The sequence below is a fragment of the Erigeron canadensis genome, chromosome 4 (genome assembly GCF_010389155.1).
Source record: "Erigeron canadensis isolate Cc75 chromosome 4, C_canadensis_v1, whole genome shotgun sequence".
In the NCBI taxonomy this organism is placed as follows: domain Eukaryota; kingdom Viridiplantae; phylum Streptophyta; class Magnoliopsida; order Asterales; family Asteraceae; genus Erigeron; species Erigeron canadensis.
In genome coordinates, this window is record NC_057764.1 from 21,873,823 (window position 1) to 21,899,030 (window position 25,208).

The 25,208-nt window shown below is 33.0% G+C and overlaps 3 protein-coding genes across 3 annotated transcripts; 1 reads left to right on the top strand and 2 right to left on the bottom strand.

Annotated features, from left to right (window-relative positions):
* Positions 1-3,792: 3,792 nt before the first annotated feature.
* On the top strand, positions 3,793-11,740 carry LOC122598358 (protein STICHEL-like 4). Its single transcript, XM_043770951.1, has 7 exons — positions 3,793-4,140; positions 5,149-6,996; positions 7,515-7,734; positions 7,816-8,253; positions 10,136-10,589; positions 10,900-10,963; positions 11,339-11,740. Exons 2-7 carry the CDS (start codon positions 5,158-5,160, stop codon positions 11,429-11,431), a joined length of 3,108 nt encoding a protein of 1,035 aa, XP_043626886.1. The 5' UTR covers positions 3,793-4,140; positions 5,149-5,157; the 3' UTR covers positions 11,432-11,740.
* A 1,713-nt stretch (positions 11,741-13,453) lies between these two features.
* Positions 13,454-15,013, bottom strand: LOC122598665 (cytochrome P450 77A1-like). Its single transcript, XM_043771250.1, has one exon. The coding sequence runs from the start codon at positions 15,011-15,013 to the stop codon at positions 13,454-13,456; it is 1,560 nt and encodes a 519-aa protein (XP_043627185.1).
* Positions 15,014-15,790: 777 nt separating this feature from the next.
* Positions 15,791-17,198, bottom strand: LOC122598160 (heat stress transcription factor A-4c-like). The gene is made up of 2 exons (XM_043770760.1): positions 16,930-17,198; positions 15,791-16,843 (listed from the first exon to the last, which is right to left on the bottom strand). Exons 1-2 carry the CDS (start codon positions 17,146-17,148, stop codon positions 15,935-15,937), a joined length of 1,128 nt encoding a protein of 375 aa, XP_043626695.1. The 5' UTR covers positions 17,149-17,198; the 3' UTR covers positions 15,791-15,934.
* Positions 17,199-25,208: the final 8,010 nt, after the last annotated feature.

Here is a 25,208-nt window from a genome sequence, read left to right on the forward strand (position 1 = left end):
ATGACCATCTGCCAAAACTTTAAATATGTTTGTTTCTTCCTCAAATCTTCCACGAGCTCAACAGTAAGCACAATTTAGAATTTTAAATGTTGTTTTCTTCAGTCTTATGTCATAATACCTGTTAATATCCTGAAAACACTAACAAATACCATAAACGCACCAAATGTATACAAAACAACTCCAAATCACTTATAAATGACCAAATATGAAGTGAGAAATTGATATAAAAGTCACATCGGTACGTATTTTCCAAATCTTTTGGGATTATAGTCTTATATATTTATTACGTAGATCCAATATTTTTAATAAAGAGTTAAGACTGACTATTGCAGGTGACATAACTCCTGATATCGTACATCGATTGAACTGTTAATAAAAAAAAACTGACTATTGCTATTATTCAATCAACTTTTTAACAACAAAATTTTTGTCGATACTTACACAAGAAATTGAACATTTACATCAAATATTATATCAAGGGCAAAATGAATATGCGGTTGTTCCCCATCTAAGCCCTTCATATTCATATATTTTAATATTTTTTTTTATTTTCAATAAATTCATGAGCCTCATGAATTTTATGATTAAAAAAAATAAATTTTGAGGTGTTTTTCATCTAAATTTAAATGGGTGACAACCCCATATCCACCCCTTATATCAATTACGTTGGTCTTATAAGCCAATATTGACAAGATAAAAGAAAATCAACTTTCTTATTCAAAATATCTCGTTTTCAACTCAAGTTTACCTACTAGTCGTTTTCTCATAGATCTTTGTATAGTTTTAGTCATTTTATGATACACATTAGTGTTTCTATTATCAGAAATATCAAAATTTTATTATTTCATAAAGCATTATTTTCATTGTTTTATCTTTTCATTTTTGCTCTTTATTAGGTATATTATGTAAGGCATATTTGGTAAAATTAGGGTGTACGCGAGTCAAGCCTGCTCGTTAAGTATTCGAATTCTATTCGACAAAAGCTTGTTTTGAGCTGAGCCTAAATGAGCTTGAGTCGAATTTGAGCTTAGTTATTGAATCGTTTAGTAATCGAGCCCGAGCCCGAGCTTCGAATACATAATTCGATTAAGTAAGCCTAAACGAGCTCTCATATATAATATAATATTATACATATACATACATCTCAACTATTTTATAAAAACTATCACTCTCTCTTAACACTTTTCAACACCCTATCTCATAAAAATATCCTCATGCGAAATGAACATTTTACCCTTAATAAGTTAATTAATTCTCTCTCTTTTATTCGTTAATTATACATCTCCACTCAAAATACCCATAATATCCTTAATGAAATAATTTACAACATAGACCCATAAACTCTTAAAATAACTACACTAACCCTTTTACAATAATTATTCTTACAATAATAACCATGCCGCTACCACTAATCACGCCACCACCATACCACCGCCACCATTACACCGCCACTACCACCACCACCGCTGCATTGCAAGGGTAAAATGCTAATATTATATTAATGGAGCTTTCAAATACTAATCGAGTCGAGCCAAAATGAGCTTTTTTCACAAGTTTTAGATAATCAAGCTTAATTTTGATCACATACCGAGCTCGAGGTCAATCCAAGATCGAGTTCTTTTAGTTTTTTTTTTCTCCAGTCGATCTCTAGTTGAGCTCGAGCGTTCTTAATACATCACGAGCCTAGCTCGAGTTTAAACACTAAGGTTCGAACGAGATTGAACTCGAACTTATAAAATGATCTTGAGCTCGAGCACTGCTAAGATCGATTTCGGCTCGGCTCAGTTACACCCCTAGTCGCAAAAATGATTGGAGATAGAATTCGAGCTGAGGTTGATACTAGAACTCGAATTTTTTTTCCCCCATCTTTCAAAAGCTTTTATTATATAGATTTTTAGAAACTTTTTAAGGATTCTTCTATGAAACACTCTTTTCGATGTATTTCTTTTTCAATTTTACCTTTTACAGTATTAGTTATGTTATGGGAAGTGATATACAAATTCACAACAATACGTGCTTTATATAGTTGTACACTATACAGTACAACATGTACATTTGTTGTAAATGGCAAAAAACAGTTGTAGATATCACTCTCGTATGTTATGTAACTACTTAATCAAACCCGGGTTCAACTCGGATTTTTGAAGTTAAATCGGTTCTAACCTGGACATTTTCTGTTAATTTGTCGTAAAAAATTTCGGATCAATATTTGGAAAAAAAAACCTTGAAAACTTCGAATTTTGAACAAAAAAAGAGTTTAATGTTAATGTTGATGATATTCACTTATCATTGTATTTGTATTTTAAAAATTATTTATATGAGGATAGAAATGGGATGGGAGTTTGAGATAACCAAAGAAAGTAAACACTGAGTTTAGGGTAAAAAAAATAAGAAAATAAAAATATAAAAATTATGATGTCATATCTTTTTAAAAATTGTGCTAACAAGAGGGCTTGCCATTTCATTTTTTTTTATATAAAATAACTTTTATAAACAATGTTGTTTTATTAATATAAGAGATGTTTCTTTCTATGCACAAGCAGCATGGTTGGATTAGTGGTAAACACCCTTGTCTCTGGAGACAGAGGTTATGGGTTCGATCCTCATCCCATGCAAAGGTTGGAGGACCTTTTCAATCATCCAGGTAGAAATTGGAAACAGCCTCTCTACTTAGATTGTTTTACTTTTTTTTCTTTCTATGCACAAGCACATGGTTATGGGATTTCTCGTAGGTTTGGATACATGAACATGTGACACAACGTAGACAAAATCACCATTCACCCATGCTAACTTGTCAAACCAATCATATTATACTTAAATTCCAATCTACTAAAATATAGAGAACACATAAAGACTTATGGCCAAAGAGATATAAGCAAAGACTTGCGTACAAAATCCCATGAGCAACACTTGGTATTTTTCCAATATAAATATGACGCATAATCGACATAAAATCCCTTTTGGATTTGAAGACTAAAAGCAAACTTTAAACAATAAGTATGATTACGAATAAGAAAATTATAAATCCTCCTAAAGAATTAACTTAAAAATTCTCTTAAAACTATAATAAGATGGCACATATTATTCACAAATTTTCTTTTCTAATTTTGCCCCTTGATTTTTTCACATGTCATCATCTCACGATTAAGAGGATCTTTAGGCTATATAATTAGGAGGATTAATCATTTCCCGAATGAATAACCAATAATGTTCAACCTAGTTGATAAGAGACATTTTTGATTTTATTCATATCTAAAGTTCGATTCTTAAGAATGACAAGTTAATGACTCATGACCAACACCTCGTTGTCTAGGGTACGTGCAAGACTTGTATGGTAAGGTTTTCCTGATGTCATACTGAATGTTCGGAAAAAATGTGATTAGGAATAAGTAAACTTCTTTTTTATTTTGAGTTTTAAAACACACAAAAAAAAATTTAGAACACGAAAATGTGTAAAAAAAATCAATATATACATATTATATGTTAATATATATAATTAAATAATTAACTAAACAAAAAGTTGATCTAAAGTTATTAATTTTTTACAAGAAAACCCGGGTTAAACTAATGTCGATTCAACCACCAATTTCGGGTGAGTTGGGTTGATCAGGATTAAAAACATTGATGTCACCTCCTTGTATATTACTTGTACCACGCTAGGATTCATCCTACTAAATTATTTGACCTCTAATATCTTTCGGCATCGGAAACAATTATTTGACTTCAAAGATCCAAAATTATATATTTGAATTCCAAGACTCAAAAATCCCAAATTTTATGTGATTTCAATAATTAATCTACTCTATACAACGATACAAAACACACTCAGAGCTGGTTTCATAGCAAAGTGTCAAGTTCCAAAGCACTATTGTCAGCATCAACAATCTTACATCACCCATGCTCCCCTGCTCTCTCTCTCTCTCTCTACAAACAAAAAACACAACATTTTTTCTCTCTCTAGAACCTGCCTGCATCTTTCTCAGTCTCTGTTACTAACGAACATTTTATAGACCCCTTTTTGTTTGCAAAAAACACACACTAAAAGGTGTAAACTATGTGTGCCACCTCAAACCTCGTGAAGAAAAAGATCTGAGATTTAATGATGGAAACGGGTCACTTGCAACTTTGCCTCTAATTCAGGTGTGCCTTCATTTCATGTATCTTGTGAATGCATTTTTTTTTTATATTGTATATATATATATATGTGTGTGTGTGTGTGTATATATATTTTAAACTGATCACAAAGCTACCCTCAATTGAATTTGTTCACAGATTTATAAAACTGTGATTCTTGTCAAGTGGGCAGGTCTTGAATGCTTTAAAGATTGCATTTTTAAGTGTTCTTGACATGGGCTTTTCTTAATTCCATTGTTATATTTTTTGGGCTTACATAAAAATTGCAATTTTGTTTTTTTTTTGAAATGGGGTTTTGTACTTTTGCTGATTACATTGTTATATTCTTTTGCTGACATACAAATTTGTTCAAAAGATTGAATTTTTAAGTGTTTTTTGAAATGGGGTCTTGTTAGCTCCATTTTATAATGTTGGTATAACTTAAAAAAAATTTAAAAATTTTTATGTAAATTTTGAAATGGGCTTTTATTAAATTTATTGATATTTTTGGTTAATTCCAAGATTTATTTCAAAATTGTAAATTTTAGAAATGGGGTTGTGTTAATCTTATTGTTTTAGTTATGAGTTAACATAAATGTTGGTCTAAAGATTGCATTTTTATGTGTTTCTTCAAGTGGGGTTTTGTGAATTTCGCTGTTATAATCTTGGATTAACATATATATAGGTTATTTCTTGTTTAAGATTTCTTTAAACGAGTTTCAGCTAATTAAAGATTAGAATCTTCGATTGTTATACTAGCATTGATTTTGAAGTGTTTTTGGAGCATTTTTTTTTTTTTTAATAATTATATTTTTAGAGTTTATGTTAAAGTGGTTTTGGGATAGACTTAGAATGCAAATAAGGTTAATGAATGTATTGTAATGATTTAGATATGGAGCATTAAAGTTTCAAGATTTTGATTTAGTATAGTTTTGTTTGATTTTTTTCTATGTTGTGACCAAGTGTATTTATTTCTATGGGTAATTGAGAGATGTAAATGAGAAAGAAAATGCCATATTTTGTGATATCTTGCAGAATCGGATCATGACCAGAGTTGTTCGTGACCGCATACTTAAAGATGCAAATGGTGATATTAGTGATCATCTACGCAACCATATCCATTTGACAAATTGTATACACTTGAAAAACCATATGCACAAAAATAGCCCTATAATCACTGATAGGTCCCTTATTCGGGACCTTGCTGTTCTTCAAAGGTCGCGATCTTTAAGGGATCCCTCTATGAGTCCACCCCCATTTCAGTCCCCTTCAGCCCAGGAGCAGCCACCAAAAGATGCTGCTGGCGGCAGTGGTGGTGGAAGGCAGTCTATTGGTTTATCGGGTAACTTATCATCAAATTTGGGAACGGGTGATGTAACCCGTAGAAGAAATAAGAAAGAAGAATCGAGTGGAAGGAGTTTTAAGGATGATTCTCCATTAGACGCTGCCAATCTGGCTCGTGATATTTATCCTGGAAGTTCCGATAGCAAAAGTAAACAAAAAGGGCGGAAAAGTAAGCAAGATGATCATGTGAAGACTCTTTCTCAACAGTTGAACGATGTCCCACATGATAGTGACAATGTAGCTTCGTCACATAATCATTTCCATGGTAGTATGGAGGTAGAATCCAGTCTTCATGGCCATGGTCTTAATAGGGTCAAAAGGCGAAAATTTAAAGGCGGAAGACGAGTTTCTCGGGTAGTCAAAAATGAAACTTCCATGGCTTCTAATTTCGTAGATCATGGTGCATCACACTCTAAGCATCATACTGAATATGGTGGTGAACAGAATGTGACAGGGGGTCCAAAAAATGGTTGTGGGATTCCATTTAATTGGTCAAGAATTCACGATCGTGGAAAGTCATTTCTTGATATAGCAGGAAGAAGTCTCTCGTGTGGATTATCAGACTCGAGATCAAAGAGAGATGGCCAACGGGACTCTAGTCAGATACCCATTATCTCTGATCACTCTACTTCATCTACCAATGGTGAATCATTACCTTTGTTAATGGATGGTTCTCAAGAAAGTCGAGAAAATCCTGCTGCATGGGTGCATGACTATTCTGGTGAATTAGGTCTTTATGCCGATAACCTTTTAAATAGTGAAATCGACTCGGATCTTGCTTCTGAAGCTCGATCCGGTCATCAAAGACGATTTCGTGATAATACTCGGCACCAGAATTTCACTCAAAAGTACATGCCTAGGACGTTTCGAGATTTAGTTGGACAAAATTTGGCAGTCCAAGCTCTCTCAAATGCTATAGCCAAAAAGAAAGTAGGTTTGCTCTATGTATTTTACGGGCCTCATGGCACTGGTAAGACCTCATGTGCACGTATATTTGCTCGAGCTCTAACCTGTCAATCATTAGATCATCCAAAACCATGTGGGTACTGCAATTCATGTGTAGCACATGATAGGGGAAAGAATAGGAGCGTTCGTGAAGTGGGTCCTGCGAATAATCTCGGGTACAAACGTCTTATGGAAGTTATAGAACATATGGTTGTTTCTCAGCTACCGTCACAGTATCGAGTGATCATAATCGATGATTGTGATACTTTGCCTCCCGATTGTTGGAGTGCTATATCTAAGGTTATTGATCGAGCTCCCAGGCGTATGGTTTTTCTACTAGTCAATTCAAGTCTTGATGTTTTGCCGCATATAATAATTTCCAGGTGTCAAAAGTTCTTCTTCCCAAAGTTGAAAGATGCGGACATTATCTATACGTTACAATGGATTGCAACAAAAGAGGAATTTGAAATTGATAAAGATGCATTGAAGCTTATAGCTTCAAGATCTGATGGATCTTTAAGGGATGCGGAAATGACGCTCGAGCAGCTGAGTCTACTTGGGCAAAGAATATCTGTACCACTTGTTCAAGAACTGGTATTGTTTTCAGCTTGTGTAGTTTATAGTTATAAGACTAAGTGTCCGATATAGAGAATAACTTTACATGATCGTTATACAAATCGTTCAACTTTAAAAACTCTTATAAGAGTCACCCCAACTTTCTAAACCGTTATAAAAGGCAAGTATTGTGATTTTGATCTATTTATTGAGAATTAGGGAGATTCGGGTTGTTTCGCTCTATCTAATGGGTCAAATAGGTCGAGCCTAAGGATTTAACTCTCATCAAATGTGTTGAATAAGTTAAAAGCACCCAAAGTATATTTAGATTCATAAAGACCACTTAAATTGTTTTTCTGAAAAAGTTAAAATACCTTTGTAATAACATATCTTTTATAATCATATTTTGCATATAAAATTTTTATAAATACATAAAGTGGATAGAGAAGTGTTTGCAATGATTATTTTCAACTATAGTAGCCATAATTAGGAAGTGAAAATGTGTGCCTTTGTGGCATTTTTCGTCTTTACAATTAGATATGCGCTTCACTTCACAGGTTGGACTTATATCTGATGACAAATTGGTTGACCTACTCGATTTAGCATTATCAGCAGATACAGTGAATACCGTGAAGCATTTGAGAGAAATTATGGAGTTGGGTGTTGAGCCATTAGCTTTAATGTCACAACTTGCAACTGTAATAACCGATATTCTTGCGGGTAGTTATAAATTCTTTAAAGAAAGGCCAAGAAGGAAGTTCTTTAAACGACAAGCTTGTAAGTTTGACTTTCTCTAAATTTCGTGAACTCAAAAACACTACTCGGTTTGGTGTTCTCTTATATATATAGTCCTTTCAGTATCTAAAGAAGATATGGAGAAGCTGCGGTTGGCACTAAAGACATTGTCTGAAGCAGAAAAGCAGCTCCGAATGTCAAATGATAAGTTGACATGGTTGACGGCTGCTTTATTGCAGCTTGCTCCTGATCAGCAGTATGTGTTACCCACATCTTCTGTGGATACAAACATTTATCACAGTCCACCTGGGTTAAATAATGACGGAGTAAGAGACAGGGCCCGGAAAAGTAATTTTGAGCATGGTGAGATGTTTGCAACTCAAAGGGGTCCCATGAAAAATAATGAAAGTTCTAGTGGGATTCATATGAAAAGGAAAGAAGATATATATCGGCAAGAAATTGAAGAAATTTGGTTGGAGGTGCTAGAGAATATTCAAATAAACAGCATAAAAGAGTTCTTGTATCACGAAGGAAGGATGACAGGACTCAGTTTTGGTGCAGGTATTTCTCTTATACATCTTACTTGTGTTTTATTTATGTTTGTTTTTATCTGTTTTGACATTTATGAAATGCTAGCTGTCATCGAGATCTTCGTTTCTTTTTATATGTTATGACATTTATCGAATGCTAGAATGACTACTGGTCTATTATTTTGATCAACAAAAACACAACAGTCCTCACTAGTTCATTTTTGTTTTCATGGCTCACTTTTACCATTCAAGTAGTTTATTTGCTAGGCACAATCATAATTCCGTTAATGGGTATAAAAAATTCATGTGTTTTGGCTCTATAGGATTGTGATGTGAGGACTCAATGGAGGATTTAGCATTTAAAGATTATAAAGGAATTGTTGCAATATAAGGATATATTGTTGTCATATAATGAATTACAATAGAAATAAGAAGAATTACACAGTCAAACGACAACATCAATGAATGAAAACCTTTGGTGCTAGAGTAATTTAGTGGAATCTGTCGAGATTCACAATTTTAGATAATAAACCAAACTAGGATATGGAATGTCGTGTGATGGAATTTGTCATTTTTTCCATTTAAGTTTTGTTGAACGCAAATGGATCAACTTTTTTTACTACCATCCATATAAAAGTTCAGTGGTTGGGTTTGGAATCTTGCTTGATAAAGTACTCCCCTAGGTTTTAAAACACGCTAGTAGATACTTAACTGGCGGGGGACCTTGGTCGAGTAATCTGCCAAGGCAGGGAATACTTGGGGAGTACTGGGAAATATGTCTGGATTGGAATTCTTATACATAAATCGTAAAGTCATATGTTTGGCATGTTCATAGGACCATAGGATTGTTCATAGAACCCTTGATGCATGCATATAAACATTAACACAATTCTTAAATGCTACAAACAGATCTTTGACCGAGTTAATACCAAGTTCGACCAGGTTGGCCGATTTTTGCCCAGTTGACTAAATTTTGACCAAATTGTGGACCATATATTGATTACAAAGATAATGCTCAACTCGCCTCAGTCAGACCTTGTATAGTAGCGAGTACTCGGCCAACACTGGTACTCCTATGAAAAGTATATTGAGAGTTGATAATATAATCCATTGAGTGTCAATGAAGCTGTTTAGTCTTAGTCCACTGATTTATAGAAACCGTATATAGTCACAATTTAGAATATTATGTAATTATTATCTTTCCTATTTAGATGGTACGGTTGTTTGGTATGTTCCCTATATATAGGGGATGGGATTATGTTTTAATGAGAAGGCATCGAGTTCCTATTTATTTAGTACTTAAAAGGCTGTCATAAAATCTATCAGCTGTTACTATGTTAGCCACAAAATATGTCCAAGTGCCAACAATGCATAAATGTATCATATAAATTGTCAGAACTCAGAACTTCACATTGTGCACTTCTAGAACAAACCTTGAACCTTATGGATTGAAGAAGAAAGTCACAATATTTTGCCAAAAGAACTTCCATTCTTTACCTTGTCTTGTTCTTGATGATTTTATTGATGGACTTTAGCTTGATGAGTTGTTAATTCTTGTTGGTTATACTCCAAGTTGTCTTAATTGAATGTTGAATGTGTATGTTGTTAATGGTAATTCAGTTGTTTGCTGATGTTGGTGATACATTAATATTATATTGCTTTCTAAGTTAAATCGTTTCTAAGCGGAATGCTTATGATTCTTTGTATATGTGCAATGTGCTTCTAATCCATAGTTGTTACTTGTTAAAAGCATGCACTTATTTTGCTCCTCTCGCCTAGGCCACATTTGGGGTCATTGCGCTTTGATTTCGCCTTCGCCTTTGACAACTTTGTTCTAAACTTATATATATATATATATATTAAGATCAAGTTTTGCTTTATTTGAAAATTCTAATTATTTGACTCATTTGCAGCTCCCACTGTTCAGCTTATTTTCACTTCACATGTGACAAAAGCTAAGGCAGAGAAATTCAAAACACATATTCTGAAAGCTTTTGAGCATGTTCTTGGATCACCTGTTACAATTGAAATCAGAAGTGAATCTCGGAAAGAAGTAAGTTCAACTCATGAAGATTCATATGCAAAACGAAGAAGTGAGATAATTGAGATAGAGGCTTCTCCCAGAGAACCAAAAACTAAGTTGCATATAGATATTAATAATGATAATGATAAAATAGAAGCAGCCCCATCTCATAAAAGTTCAAGTGTCGGTTTCCCAAGGAGATTAGGGGAACAAAATCATTCAATGAGTATAGTTAGAGGTAAAGTTTCTCTTGCAAGTGTAATTCAGCAGGCAGAATCTCAGCGAAATGGTTGGTCAGCACGCAAAGCTGTTTCAATTGCAGAGAAGCTTGAACAAGAAAATCTGTAAGATTCCTTTCCTCCCTTACCTATTAGTTGTCAACGATTTCAAAACTTGTTTATGCAAAATCTGTAAGTATTATATGTTGGTTTACATTTTCAACCAATATTCTTTTTGTAGATGCAGTTCTTGTATTCTTGTTCTAGATAATATGATTTCTCTAAGAAGTTAAGTATGCTTTAATCGGTTTCGCTTTTGCAATTTAAAGTAGTAAAATTCTTTAAAATTTGAAGTCAAACATCTGACATACAATAGACAACATAGGGTATTTGATTGTTGTGATGATCTTAAAGTGATCTTTTCTGTAATTTGCAGGAGATTGGAACCGAGATCCAGAAGCTTGTTGTGCTGGAAGGCATCTAGAGTTGCCCGACGGAAGGTATCTAGCAAAGTTTGGTTAATATGGTTACTATCTCATTGTTGTATATTTGGTGAATATTAGAAGTGTTTGTATTGACCCTTACTTATCACTGGGTTGATTTGGGCTGTGTTTATCTCAAACGGATTAAATGGGTCAAGTAAGATACTTATATAAAACAAGAACAAGTGAGACGGGTACAACAGGTCAAACAAGTTGATAGTCCTATACAGTATATATTATTTATAATTTCCTTTTCACAAAGGTATTTGCGGTTTGACCTGAACCCATTTTGACCTGTTGGCAAACCCGTGATCTTGTCACCTCTAGCTAACGTGATACTAAAAGAAGTTGGGTTATTCACAAAAACTCACTATAAAAAAATTTTGGATGCAGATTTCTCGATTAAAATTTAGACCGAGAAAACCACGGGCTTTGCTGAGATACGTGTCCTGTGGGAGGTGTCTTTCAACTAGATCACCCAGGTAATACCAAAATTTGTAGCACGGGTTAATCTTCATTTTTAAGCATCTATTAATTAGTTAATTAGTTTTTTCTTTTTCCCCAATAAAAGTGAATTCCAAGAACAGTGGAAAAGGGCAAATGTGCATTTCTTATATTTTTTTTTTTTCTAGATTTAAGTTCTTTGTAGACCTTATGTAGTTGTAAACATTTGTAATGTAATTCTTTTCTTCAATTGTATTCTTTATAGAACATATTCCCAAAAGATATGGCTAAAAACTTGTCTACCTTATTTCAGTTGACATGTTGATTATTCATTTTCTCTTTTGTCATCAATTTTGATCTTGCCTTTATTTGAATCCCATTTTTGTAAACATGTTATAAGTCTATAGATTGTTTTTTGGTGTCGATAAAGCATTATCCAAGTATACTTTTCCCACTTCAAAATATCCCAAGCAGGCTTATATGGCCATCGGGTTGGAGGACACTGTGTGTATCGATGGTAAGGAAGTTGGAACCATTGTCTAATCCTTCAGGTCATTTGCTTTCCGCTTCTAAGAGTCACGTCTTTCTTGTACCATGCATACGTGTCCCACTGCCGACCTTAGGTCATCATTGTTCCCTCCTTTCTTCTACCATGCTGAAGTTTTCTTTGAGGGTGCTTTTCTTTTGCTTGGTTCCTGGAACGGAAGTGTTGTAACTGTTCCTCCTTCAGGGCTCTCTTGATTCCCCACAACTATTAGTGTAGTGACCATGATCCTCATGAAACTCACAAGACTTTTTATCACTTCCAGTGATCACGATGCTCCTCTTTTGTACAACTCTTCGGTGGTCATCCCAACGATTGTCGATGTCAAAACGGTTTCTTTCCCATCGAGAGGATCCAGATCCTGCCCATGACTTGTCTTCCTTAGTGATGCTCCTTACTATGGAGGAAGTCTCCTTGGAGCGGAAGTAGTCATAGGCTCGACCAATGGCCTCCTTAAGTGTATCGGGAACCTTTGTAAGTTAACTTTTCTTGGAGAGGGCCTAGGATCAGGGCGACAGTAAAGCCCGATCTGCTCAAAATCTGGGAGGTCAGGTATCTTTTTGCAAACTTGTGTGAATCTTAAAATGAAGCCTCGTGGTGTTTGATTCTCCTTTTGTCTTATGAAGCATGCTTCTAAGTGATTTCACTTATCCTAAGTGAACCACAAACTTTTCTTTCAATCTCTAGCATAGCCTTGCAATGTCTGAGGGAACAAATTTTAAGTCACAGGGTTTACCCACTTTTTTGTCAGGATGGCTTGATTATACCATGTTAAGTGGTCCTCCATGTACCTCATGCCATTCCCACGAGGGAATGAGTACTCTGCAATTCAATCACAAAACCTTGATTTTAGGGTCGATTTTTGAATGGAGGCTGTTTATTTTCGTTCTCCTAGTTCTTCCCCTAACAAAATTTACAATCTTTAATAGCTCCCTTGGTGGGTTTGGCGACTTTGGAGTCGGCTCAGGACATTGACAAGTTAAGGTAACCAATCTTGGTTGGATTGTTTTGGAGCAGGAGTATGGGGCGGGGGAGGTGGAGGTGAAGTTGGACTAGACTGAGACTTAGGGTGAAATCGAGGGTAAAGGGAGGACGGGGGTTGAAATATATTTGTTGGTGATTTCCTAGTATGCACAATGCCATTTTATGCCACCAACCTTAGATAAGGTGTTGTGAGTTATGAATTTCGTGATTGAAGATTGCATATCCGGTGAGGTAACTCCCTCTTTTTTATATGGAGATTATATCTTTATGGTAATATCAAGAAATATATAAATCGAATATATAGGAGAGGATATTACAGAATCCATTTTTATATGGAGGATATAGACATGTATAAATCTTTTACAAACTGATCGAGATTCAAACTTCATTAGAACTTTTATTTATGCATCAGCCCAGTAGGACGTACACACTGATAACGACTCGTACAGAATATAAAATACCGTATACAGCTACATTAAAGCATTTATTTTATTTAAGATAGATTACCTTAATAGCTCATATACGGAGTATAATGGTTAAGTTTTGTGCCTTGCCAAAATGGTCGCCTTGAGAGGATTCTTCATCACCACAGTTAAAGCCATGGTCTCACTCGGGTCAGGCGGGTTACCCGGGTCCGGTAGCCACTTAAATGCATGAACCATACTGGCTATCAACATCTTAACATGCAACGTACCCAAACTCCAGGCCGGACAAATTCTCCGGCCTGCACCAAATGGTAGCATCTTCAGTGCTCCAATCTTCCCAGTAACGTCCACATCTGCCCCATCACCGCCGTTCAAAAATCTCTCTGGTCTAAACTCTTGTGGGGCATCCCACAACTCCGGATCCTCTGTCACCCAAGCCGTGTAGAACTCCACGTTCACATCAGATGGAATCGTATATCCATCAAGCTCCGTTGGCCGAGTAGCTGCGTGTGAGAGTGTGAAATGGGTTGGTGGGTGACACCTGAAGGTTTCTTTAACAAATGCAGTTAAATACACCATGTCTTCTATATCATTCTCTTGAACCACACCATCTACACCAACTTTGGATACTATTTCTTGGTAGACTTTTTCTTGGATTTCTTGATTCGTTACCAAATGAAACATCCCCCATTCAACTGTAGTGGCACTGGTGTCTGTACCGGCAGTAATAACTTCTGAAACCAGGGTCACAAGCTCCTCCTCACTAAATAGCCCCCGACCGTCTGGATTAAGACTAAATAGCGAGTCAATATAAGCAGCACCAGCCGGGCTCACCATTTCCAAACCATCCGGTTTGTGATCATGTTGATCAATACTCGGGTTTTTCATGTGACTATCTAGGAATGCTCTTCTTGCTCTTATCAATGGCACCAAACACTCTTTTTGCTTCCGCCTCAGCTCCTTTGCAGCCCCCATTTGATGACGGAAAAGTGGAAGAAGAACCGGCATGAAATACACTAGTTTTGGCATGGTGAGCAATGCCACATCCTCAAGTATCCTCTCTATATTCTTGATTTTTTCTTTCGAAATTTTTGCACCAAAACATAAACATATCAAAATCTTACAAATTGTGAACCTACAATTACTCATCACCTCAACAAATCCATGTTGTGAATTTTCAGATTCTACCCTTTTCAAATGTTCTTCAGACGCCCATTTCCTAATCCAACTACATTGTCGAATACGTGTAGGGTTCATCAACTCTGACACAAAGTTCCGTCGGAGGGACTGCCAAAACGGGCCATAATTGGCCGAGTTCATCTCACATTTTTCAGCGCTAAATAGTAGACGAATAGGGGAGTGGGGTGGCCGAGTTGCAAAAATCGCTCCCTTTTGAACCAAGGCTTCATGGATAAGGTCAGAACTTGTGACGACAATTAGGGTTCGTTGTCCCATCTTCAAGGTGAAGATCGGACCATACTTGGCACGTAAGTCACGTACCACAAATATAAATTGACGTTTCTGAAGAATGACTTGACCCAGGTTGCCAACAATAGGCCAACCTGGAGGTCCTGGTGGGAGGTTTTTTTTCCCACCCAAAGTGGCAGATCGCCACCAGAAACAACAAAAGAGACTCAAGACAAGGACTAGCATAATTGTCAAAACCTCCATTATGCTATAGTTTGTAGTTAGTTCAGGATATAAATCAATTGATACTAAAACGCTTTTTATATATACTGTATATATGATCTTAAATGTGTTGTTAAATAATAATATAAATTAATGACGTGAACATGCATGTAGGTACTATACCCTGTCTCGCCCTGACGAGTCTATTTGATATGATCGATCGATCATTAGATATTAAATTCTCGTTGTTAATGCGGTCGGGTAATATAAGAACTGTAGTACTATACATGTTTATGTTAAATTTATGTGGTGTATAGTTAAAATCAAACGAGAATATTTTTATAGTAAAAACTAACGTGATCATAGTTAAAATCAAACGAGTATTTTTTTAAATTTGGTATAATGACATTGGTCATCTTTTTTAATGGTATTGATTGATGATTGATGACATGGGAAAATCACGGAAAACACGACTCATCTGAATGGGTGATTTGATGGATTGGGATTTGGGAACATCTGATTAAAAAAACTCTGGAAATTTAGACTGTAAATTGGGCCAGTTGAAGAAGGGCCAAAAAACTATTAGCCCATTACTAACTCTGCCATTTACCAAAAAATGAAAGAAAGAAAACATAGAAGCTAGAGAACGACATTCTTCTGTCGAACACAAATGCTTCACAAAACTAGAATTGTTGTAGAAATCATTTTTGATCGATGACTGATCGATGGATTAGGAATTACCGATTAGAAAAATTCTTTGTGAATTTAGTTTATGGCTTGAAAACTAACTAATAAATTAACTATACCCCAAACACCATCTAAAATTCTAAAAACCATAACATAAAAAGTATATATCCTTTCCTAGTATTCATATTTACAAACATAATACAAATAACTCATCAACATCTTCCAGTTTATGTTTACAAAATTATCCATCCTCCAATCACCATCTAAAAACCATTTTCAAGTTCTCTCTGGTTGAGTAAGCTGGCCTAGCTGATCAGCAAGCAGATTATTTACGCGCCAAAATTTGTCACACTGATCCATTTCTTTTCTATCAGACTGCGCCATTTCACCTACATTATTACCACCAGGAAACTCAGTCAAGAATTGTTCCCAAAACACATCATTAACGCCGGTTTCCTCCTTGTCTACATCATTAACCGGTTCAGAATTCATGTCAATAATGTTACTTTCTTCTTTACTAAGCATTTCACCAACATCCATTAATTGGTAGTCAATAGTCGGGCTGTCTGCACAACTTACTGGCTCTTGATCCAACTCTAGTGACAGTTTATCTTGCTCAAGTCCATCATCAACTTCTTTCAATATACCCTCCCATAACATAAGAGATGATTCCAATTGCATAACGAATTCCGTAGCTAATGCTAAAAGGGAATTAAGTCCTATATTATTCTCATAAATCGGGATGTCAATTAGACATACTTGAAAATGATTAGTTTCAACTGACCACTTCCTCTTTTTATCAAAAGGAGCTTTCTGCAAGAACTCATCTAATAAACAACATAGGATCTCTTTTTGAAACTTTCCAACATGTTTTAGTCTGTCTGTTAATCCCCATGCTTCCATTTCATTTTTTTTGTGTTCTTGTTGATGGGCATGAAAGTCTAACGACAACAATTCTTTCTCGTATTGCAGCCTATCGATCTTTTCTTTGTAATCATGTTTTTCCTGTTCGTTCAACGGATAAGATGAAGAATACGAAGCAGCAGCTCCATTGTTTGCAGGATTTTGCATAGAGTGACTATGAACCGGCTTTCTTCTATATATATTCTTCAAAAGATGCGGTTGACCTCTAACGAAATCCTCATTAGCAAATTCCCAAATTTCAGGATCAATTTTTCGAAAACCCTGTATACATAAAGCAGAGCTAATGATCAAAAATATGAAAAAAAATAAAAATACTAAATGATTATGAAATGAAAGAAATGACTTACATAAGTATTAAGTTGTCTGATAAAGCTAGAGAAATTATTATGCTTAAAGAATCTTGGTAGCAATTCATCAGAGAATTCGGGTGGCTTCCAAACGATGAAACTTTTGTTACTTTTACTCCAAGAAACAATCGAATTCGTTGAGTAATCATCAACCATTTCATAAGTTTTCGCGATGAAAGGAGGCAGAGAACTGGAACCACTTTGAGTACCATTTACCATGATGAAATATGCATAAATATCAAGAACAATAAAGAAGCCCAATACTTATTATTCCCAAATGAATTCAGAGAAAGAGTTATATATATATATATATATATATATATATATATATTTAAAATCAAAGTAGCTTGATACAATTTTTGAGGTGTTTTGATATATAAAGAATGTTGTAATGAAAAGTCAAAAAATGTGGATTCAAGTTTGGGTGAAAAGAAGAGTTGACTGGATCATAAGAAGTTCGATGGAAATCAGGCTGATAGTGCAACTTCTGATGTTGTACGTGGGTTTATGTTCATTTTCATGTTATATATTTAATTTAATTTTGGTTTGGATGGTGTACTAACTAATTTTTAATTTTATATATATGGAAAAAAAAAATATATGAAGAGTGACATATGTGCTTTGGTGAGCTTTATCAACTTTATATATTTATATATTATCCCAAAAGTAGGTAATTATGTTGCTAATATTTTCACTTAAACCGTCTATTTATATATTGATTGATTGCCAAAAGTATGTATGTTTCATGAGAGGGTACATAAACAATGGTAACCTAAGGTTGACAAAAAGCATGTCCTCTAACGGTAATTTATTTAAACGGATACAGTTTAGGCTTTAATGAGTGGGTTTAGTTATCTTATTTGTTTTGTTAAAGTGGATAGTTGTATTTTCAATATAAAATTCAGGATTAAGCTTTCAATGTAAAAGGTACAATTTTTAATATATGCTAACGACAATCCTTATGGCTATAATTTTTCTTAATAAAATGCATTTTTTATTCATAATTAATACAACGGTAAATATTAGATTGTATTAGCCAAAAATATGTCTATTTATTTAAGCAACATCTAAATAAGATTAGCAATGTTATTACAAGGATAAAACAAATACAAATTTCTATGGCTTATTAATTTCAACTTTTAAATAAAATGGCATTACTTTATGGGAAGTTACTATTTTAGGATAATTTTCCTATCTATTAAAAGAATATCAGTTTTTAGCAACGAATGAGGTGGAAGGCAATTAACTCATTTCTAAAAATTATTATTATTTTCCTGTATAATACGCGAGATATTTTATTAAATATCTATAATAATATAATTAACATGCAGTTATAAATAAAACATGTTGAAATATAATAATGTTATTATTTAAAAAGTTTTTTTTATCGAAGATGTTTAGTAATATATGTATGTTATTTCTTTGTATATGCATGTTATAAATGAACTGCGAAAATATGGAATTGAATATTTGATGAGGCAGTGTTATTGAGTTCAAATTGACATTTTAAAAACGTCTACTATTGGCCGGTAGAAATTATATAGTTATTCGAAAATAGTTTTTATTATATAGGTTCGTAGGATATATGAGTACGCTATGCAAGCTAACAAAAAAGTAACAAAGCTACATAATGATTAAAACGAAAGAGAATTCTGCTTGATTAACATGTAACTTGAATGCAGCAAGTTTACGGTCTTCTAGCTCCTGAGTCCTTTCCAATATTCCATTCGCCTAGGAGTTCAATTCATCAACACGAGCGGTCTTCTTGAAGATAAAAGTCATAAGTTTCAAGGGCGTACCATTTGTACCACAATATCAACTAGCTGATTTGGTGCTCTACTGTTATTTGAGAAGAGTCTTGCATTCCGTTCTTGCCAAATAAAGTAAGAAGCAGCAGCAACGAGAAGTCTTCCAACTACACTATGAAATGATCTCGATTTAGCTTTTCTGAGTAGGCAAGCCATGATAGCATCCCAAGTCGGCTGAATATGGTGCATTCCAGCCCTTTGTCTAATCGAAATCCATACCTGTTTAGCATAATCACATTCAAAAAACAAATGGTTAAGGGAATCAAGGCCCTTTTGACATAAAAGGGCAACACATCATATTCATATTTGGCGTCCCTTTCATGTTCCAATCCCTGATTTTATCTTGCGTGCTAAGCTTCCGTCTCAGAACCAACCAAAGATGAAAAGCATGTCTGGGTATACATTGAGGGGACCAAAATACTCTATACCAATCAACACACGGTTCTCGAAGTCGAATGGCTTCCCAAACACCCTAGTCGAGAACTGCATTTCTTTCCCATTTGCATACTTCCAAACAAGTTTGTCACTAAGATGTTGTTGAGGGTGGATTAGTTAAATTTGATCTAATGGTTCTAAATTAAAGATGGAATTCATCCAAAGGTTCTTATTTATTTATGAATGAATTTAGAACTTTGTTATTGGTAAATTGATAGATTCTTAGTCTTATATTTTGTTTTCAATTAAGTTTTTAATCTTAATCTTAATATATAGCAAAAATAACTAACACAATCTCAATTGATTAATCACATCCCTCAATTTTTTAAAATTAAATTAAATCAACACATGTTTAAATTAATTTACACTTTTTGGTTTTTCATCACCAATTTACACTTTAACCCAATTTAACTAAATTAATACCCGGTCGGTGACCAGGTTACCCAAAAACAACCTATTTGACCCGTCAAACCCACTTGAGTACTTGATCCAAAACCAACTCGATACAGATCGACCCGATTGACAACCATAACAATTTGGGCTGTCAATACTCGACTCAACCCGAAACTAGAACTGGAACCCTTACGAAAATAACTGAGTTAGGGTTGTGAAATCTCAAACCGCTAACCCACTAACCTTATTTTTTGAGTTAGGTTGCGGTTGATCTATTGGGTTAACAGGTCGACCTTCCAAAGTGAAAATATTTTTAAGTTTATATAATATTTTTTAACAGGTCGACCCATCAACCCATTTTACCTGAAATCAACCCACAAACCCATATTTCATATGACCTGTTTGACCTAACCTTAAGTCACCAACCCGTCAACCCACCAACATATTTGACCCGACAACCCAAAACTTGACCTACTAACCCGCCAAACCAATTTTTTTTCAAGTTGATGGGTTGGTTTAGGTTGACATGTTGTAGGTAAGAGTTGAAAATTCTAACCTGAAATTTTTAATGGGTTGGGTCAGGGTCACAGGTTTTTTACCCATCAATATGTCAACTCGAACTCATTGACAACTTTACTAACAATAGTCGTTATTTACATATCTACATACCTTTTATAATCCACAAAAATATTAATTTGATATTTTTATTTGAAAATTAAAATAAGTTGGACATGTGAACTCGCTAACCCATGTATTAGTCTGGTTGACTGGAGTCGGGTCCATGTTGAAGTACGTGTCTGATCTTAAACTTCAACCCGCCATAGTTTAATACCCGGTCGTTAAAAGTTACATAATAACATGTACATATAACAGACATTGCAAAAAAATATACGTCTTTTCATATACCAAAAATGATGTTTAGTATGAAATCAAACATACACTTAAGATAATCTTTAAACACTTGTACAATTTCAAGTATATTATATATAGAATGAGTTTGACATACATAAACAAGGTTTTATGACCTTTTATAGTTTAAAAATATTATTATTGAAAAAAAATTATATTTATAATTTGAAAAACATCTACCATAAATAGTTTTAATAAATATTAACTATTGTGTATGTATAGGGGTTATATACATTACTCTACTAAAATGTTGTGAATGTATGATTAAGTTGTTTATAAACAATAGTCAGACTGTCAATAATTGACTCAACTTGAAACCCGGCTTGAAACTATCAGAGATTTTCACCCGTTAACCTACCAACATGATTTATCGGATCGGTCCAGGTTGAGCTTTCAAGTTATTAAGTCGACTCGCCAATCAAAATTTTAAGTTTGTTAACGATATTATTGATATTTTTTTTTAAGTTCAATGAGTTGTTTAAGAGAAACGTATTTTTTCGGTAATGAACATCTAGTTATATAATATTTGAAAGTAGTCAAAATATTGTATTACTTGGGTTATTCTATTCAATCATTTTTACAAAACACTTCATGCCAATAATAAGATAAAGTCTTTTAATCAATTAGGGCTAACTCTTCAACTATCGATAGCCGATTTCACTAAAATGTGAAATGTCTCGAGGATGGAGTATAAACAAAAACAACTTTATAAACGTTTTAGAAACACACGTACCATTATATTAAGCCCATTTACTAAAGTGTAAAATGCCACGAAGATAAAGTTTAAACAAAAATTACTTTATAAATATTTTAGAAACACACGTACCGTATTAGATTAAAAGCTTTTTAATTAATTTTATAATCTTAAAACAGAAAAAAAAAATATATATCTAATATTAGTTCATTTAATGTTTATTTTAGTGGGGGAAAATAAATAATCATTGTTGATAAATAAACAGTGTGTATAAATTGATAAATTTCTTAGCTACAAGCAAAATATAATTTGCCATTTGATTTTTTTAATGTACAGATGTATTACAGAAGTATAAGTTTATGAATGTTAAGTTATGTTAAAAGATTTTCAACTCATTAAGAATTTGAATCTATTTTTTTTTATAGTTTTCTTTAAATTTAGTTATTACCAAATATAAAAATGACATTTAATAGTTTCTAAATATAATTCAAACAATCAGAATACAAGAAAATAAAACTCTCAGCCAATCAGAAACGAGAGAATTCATTCTTTTTTTCTCTCTGCTCTACTGACAATATATATATATATATATATATATATATATATAATAATAATTAATTTACACTAAATATTTAGTAAAATCACATTAAGCTTTTTTTATTTGTTAGAATCACTTTAAGTTTATAACTAATCTAGTTAAAACTGTTTATGTATCACACTTTATTTATCAATTACTTAACATAGATATTAATTTGTATATATAATTATATTCATATTTTATTAATTAAAAATGTCGAACTATACATTCTCTTATCTTTATACCTCTATGAATTTATGTTTATTAAAAAAAGAAATCCCCGATACCCGATGGGGACCCCCTATACCGGATGGGGACGGGTATGAGTACGTAAAATAATACCCTGATGGGGATGGGGAATAAAGCAAATAATAATCGGGTATGAGGATGACGTTTGAGATCCCTGATGATATGACATCCTCCCCATTGTCATCACTAATCTCAAATCTAGAAAAATAACTTTCTCAATCTCTTGATCTCAGTTCAAAGGAAACACATTATGTAAAAACCTTTGTCTTCAAGATTTAAACATAATACCTTTAAAACTCAAGTTGTTCTATCTATCACTTCATCTATTGATGTTGATGATTGTTTGAGCATATATATTTCACACATATAACTAACCATTTTTAAAATTTAAATGAAAATTTTACACTATCATTCATTTAATGAGTGTTTAAGCAAAACTTTTATACAAAAATATAACATAACATTATTGCATATAGAAAAAAAAACCTATATTTATGTCCATGTCAAATACACAGTTTGTTTATGACATTTTCAAAATATGATAAATTGTTTAATAAAAATGTAAATTTAATGTAAAACTCGCTAGTAAAATCAAGTTAGACAAATATGACTTTAAACCATTAAACGCATATTATATTTCATCTTTTATAATATTTTTATGTACACAATATTTGTTTATTACCTTTTTGATCTGTCATTTGTCGCTTATTATCAACTTAAGATACTTTTTGATTCAACTCGAGATATCGTAACGTATAATTGTTCGTACTTAAAAACTTAATGTTGCAACTACTAACCAAGTTTTAAAAATATAGTAAATAACAATTGAATTATTATAGTTAAAATTATTATATAATTATGAAATTATAACTTAAGTATTTAGTGAGGCTAAAAATGTAGATTATTATTGGAAAATAAAAAAAATGTAAATTAGTGAGATTTTATCGATAAATATTAATATATATAGTAATATATTAATAATTTTATCGATAAATTAAGATTTTTAATTTGTTGTTATATTAATAATGAAATCATCATTTTTTTATTTTTGAATATTGGAGAGTTATAATTGGTGTTAGGTCATTAGTCTTTTAGTATATATATATATATAGATAGATAGATGAAGATAATAATGAAGATAATAATAAAATATAACATAAAACCTTATATTATATAGAAAAAAAGAAATTTCAATTATTAATCTAGTATTGTATATATAAACGTGATTTAAGAGAAACCAAATTATGTTATTGATTTACCTAAACTGTATTATTTATTGTTCGGTTCCATTTGAACTTTTATGTAGTTTACACAGTTCGATTTCAAACTTTTACAATATCTACATAAATTGATTTTAACCTATTTGGTTTAATTCAAACTTATTGTCACTATTCTCTTTATAAAATCTTCCTGTCCAAGGTATTAGAGACTCTTCCAATGGTAAGTATTTTATAATTTCTCACTTATTCATACCTTTCTCACTTCCAATAGTAATTTTTTATAAATTTTTTTTTACTTTGGGACGCTCCCTGTCCCAAACCCTCTGGTCCTCTTTCGTTTTCCACATGACAAGTTTTCATTGACGAGGTTGTGCCAATAACGTCGGCTCATGATGAGCTCATTGGCACCAACCAAATCCATTACCACAATAATTCCTACAATATGAAAGGCGCCAAACTTCAAATAGGAGTCAACATTGTGCTTCCGGCAAGAGTGACCATTTTGACTAAAAGTTAAAAAGACGGCAATTTTGTACGGACTCATTAACATTGCTAAATTTCTACGAGCATGGTACTCGCGCATCGCAACGGATATTATGGACAGGGCATTTCAGATCATGACTACCGAAAATAGTATAAGTGGACAATCCGGCAAGCAATATACTACGATGGATAATTTAGCTGCAACAATTAATTGGGCAATCAAGTAAACAAGATACTATAATGCATAACAGAGTCACTTATTCTTCTAAAACAGATACTACAATGCCATCCAGAATCAAAGAGAGGGTGTGTTTTTTTTGGTAGATGTAAACAGAGAACATTTTGTATGTGTTGTTTTGGCAGAGAGAACTAGAGTAAAGAGATGTTTGTGTTTATTTTAAGAGGAAGTGTAAGTTGGTAATTTTCTATGTCCCAAAAATTTTAAACTATCAATACTACCTTTGTAATTTTATAAGAGAGTATAGATAAAATGGTTTGTATTAGAATTAATAGATGTAAATAGTAAGATACTACACTATTTGAAGTGTTATGTAATGGGAAATGTTAAATATATACAAGAAATGATAAATATATCATAATGTACAAGTTTCATAGCATTCTATATAAATATTTTATGCTCGGATGTAGCAGAATTATTAATTTAGTGGGTACGTATATCTTCTCTTTTATGTTATTGGCAAGTTTAGAAGTTTATGTAAGAACAAGTAAACTTTGTTGAAACATTGCTTTAATTCAGCGTCATGTTAATATAATTTTAGGGAAAATGATTTATCCTTCTAACAAATTAGCCTACAAATCCTCCTAATAGTTTTAGATTGAGACATGTGGATACCACTAATTCTTTTTTTTAATCTCACCCCCTGATTTTTCCACATGTCCTCATCTAAAAATTAGAAGGATTTTTAAGGTATTATGTTAGAAGGATTAATGATTTCTCTAATTTTAGTGTTAGTGCACCTAATGCACTATCTAGTCTATATTACTTTTATACTTAAAGGTAATTTGAATTTGAAACAAAACTATTACAGTAATAATTATTGCTTCTTAAACGGTTAAGTTGGATTATTTTGATCATTGGTGTACCGATATTATCGTGTCACCAATGATATTATCCAATCATATTTTAACACCTAACTACCTAAGGTGATGTTTGTTTTTGACTTAATAAATTATGTCGTGACTTAATTAAAAATATTTAATCCATTTTAAGTAATCAAAAGTATTTGTTTTTTTGACTTAATAAACAAAAAATAACTGTATTGACTTATTCCATACAAATATTACCTATACATTCAGTCACTTAATTAATTCAGTCAATTAATGATTAAAAAAAACAAACAGGCCCTAAGTCATTAATTCAGGAAGAAATCTAATATATATAATTTAAAAAAAAAACACATTTATAAAATTCGAATTTATGATGATATTATAGAGCATTATATTTACCACCGGTGCCACTTAAATTTATGACCATAAACATGTTAAAAATT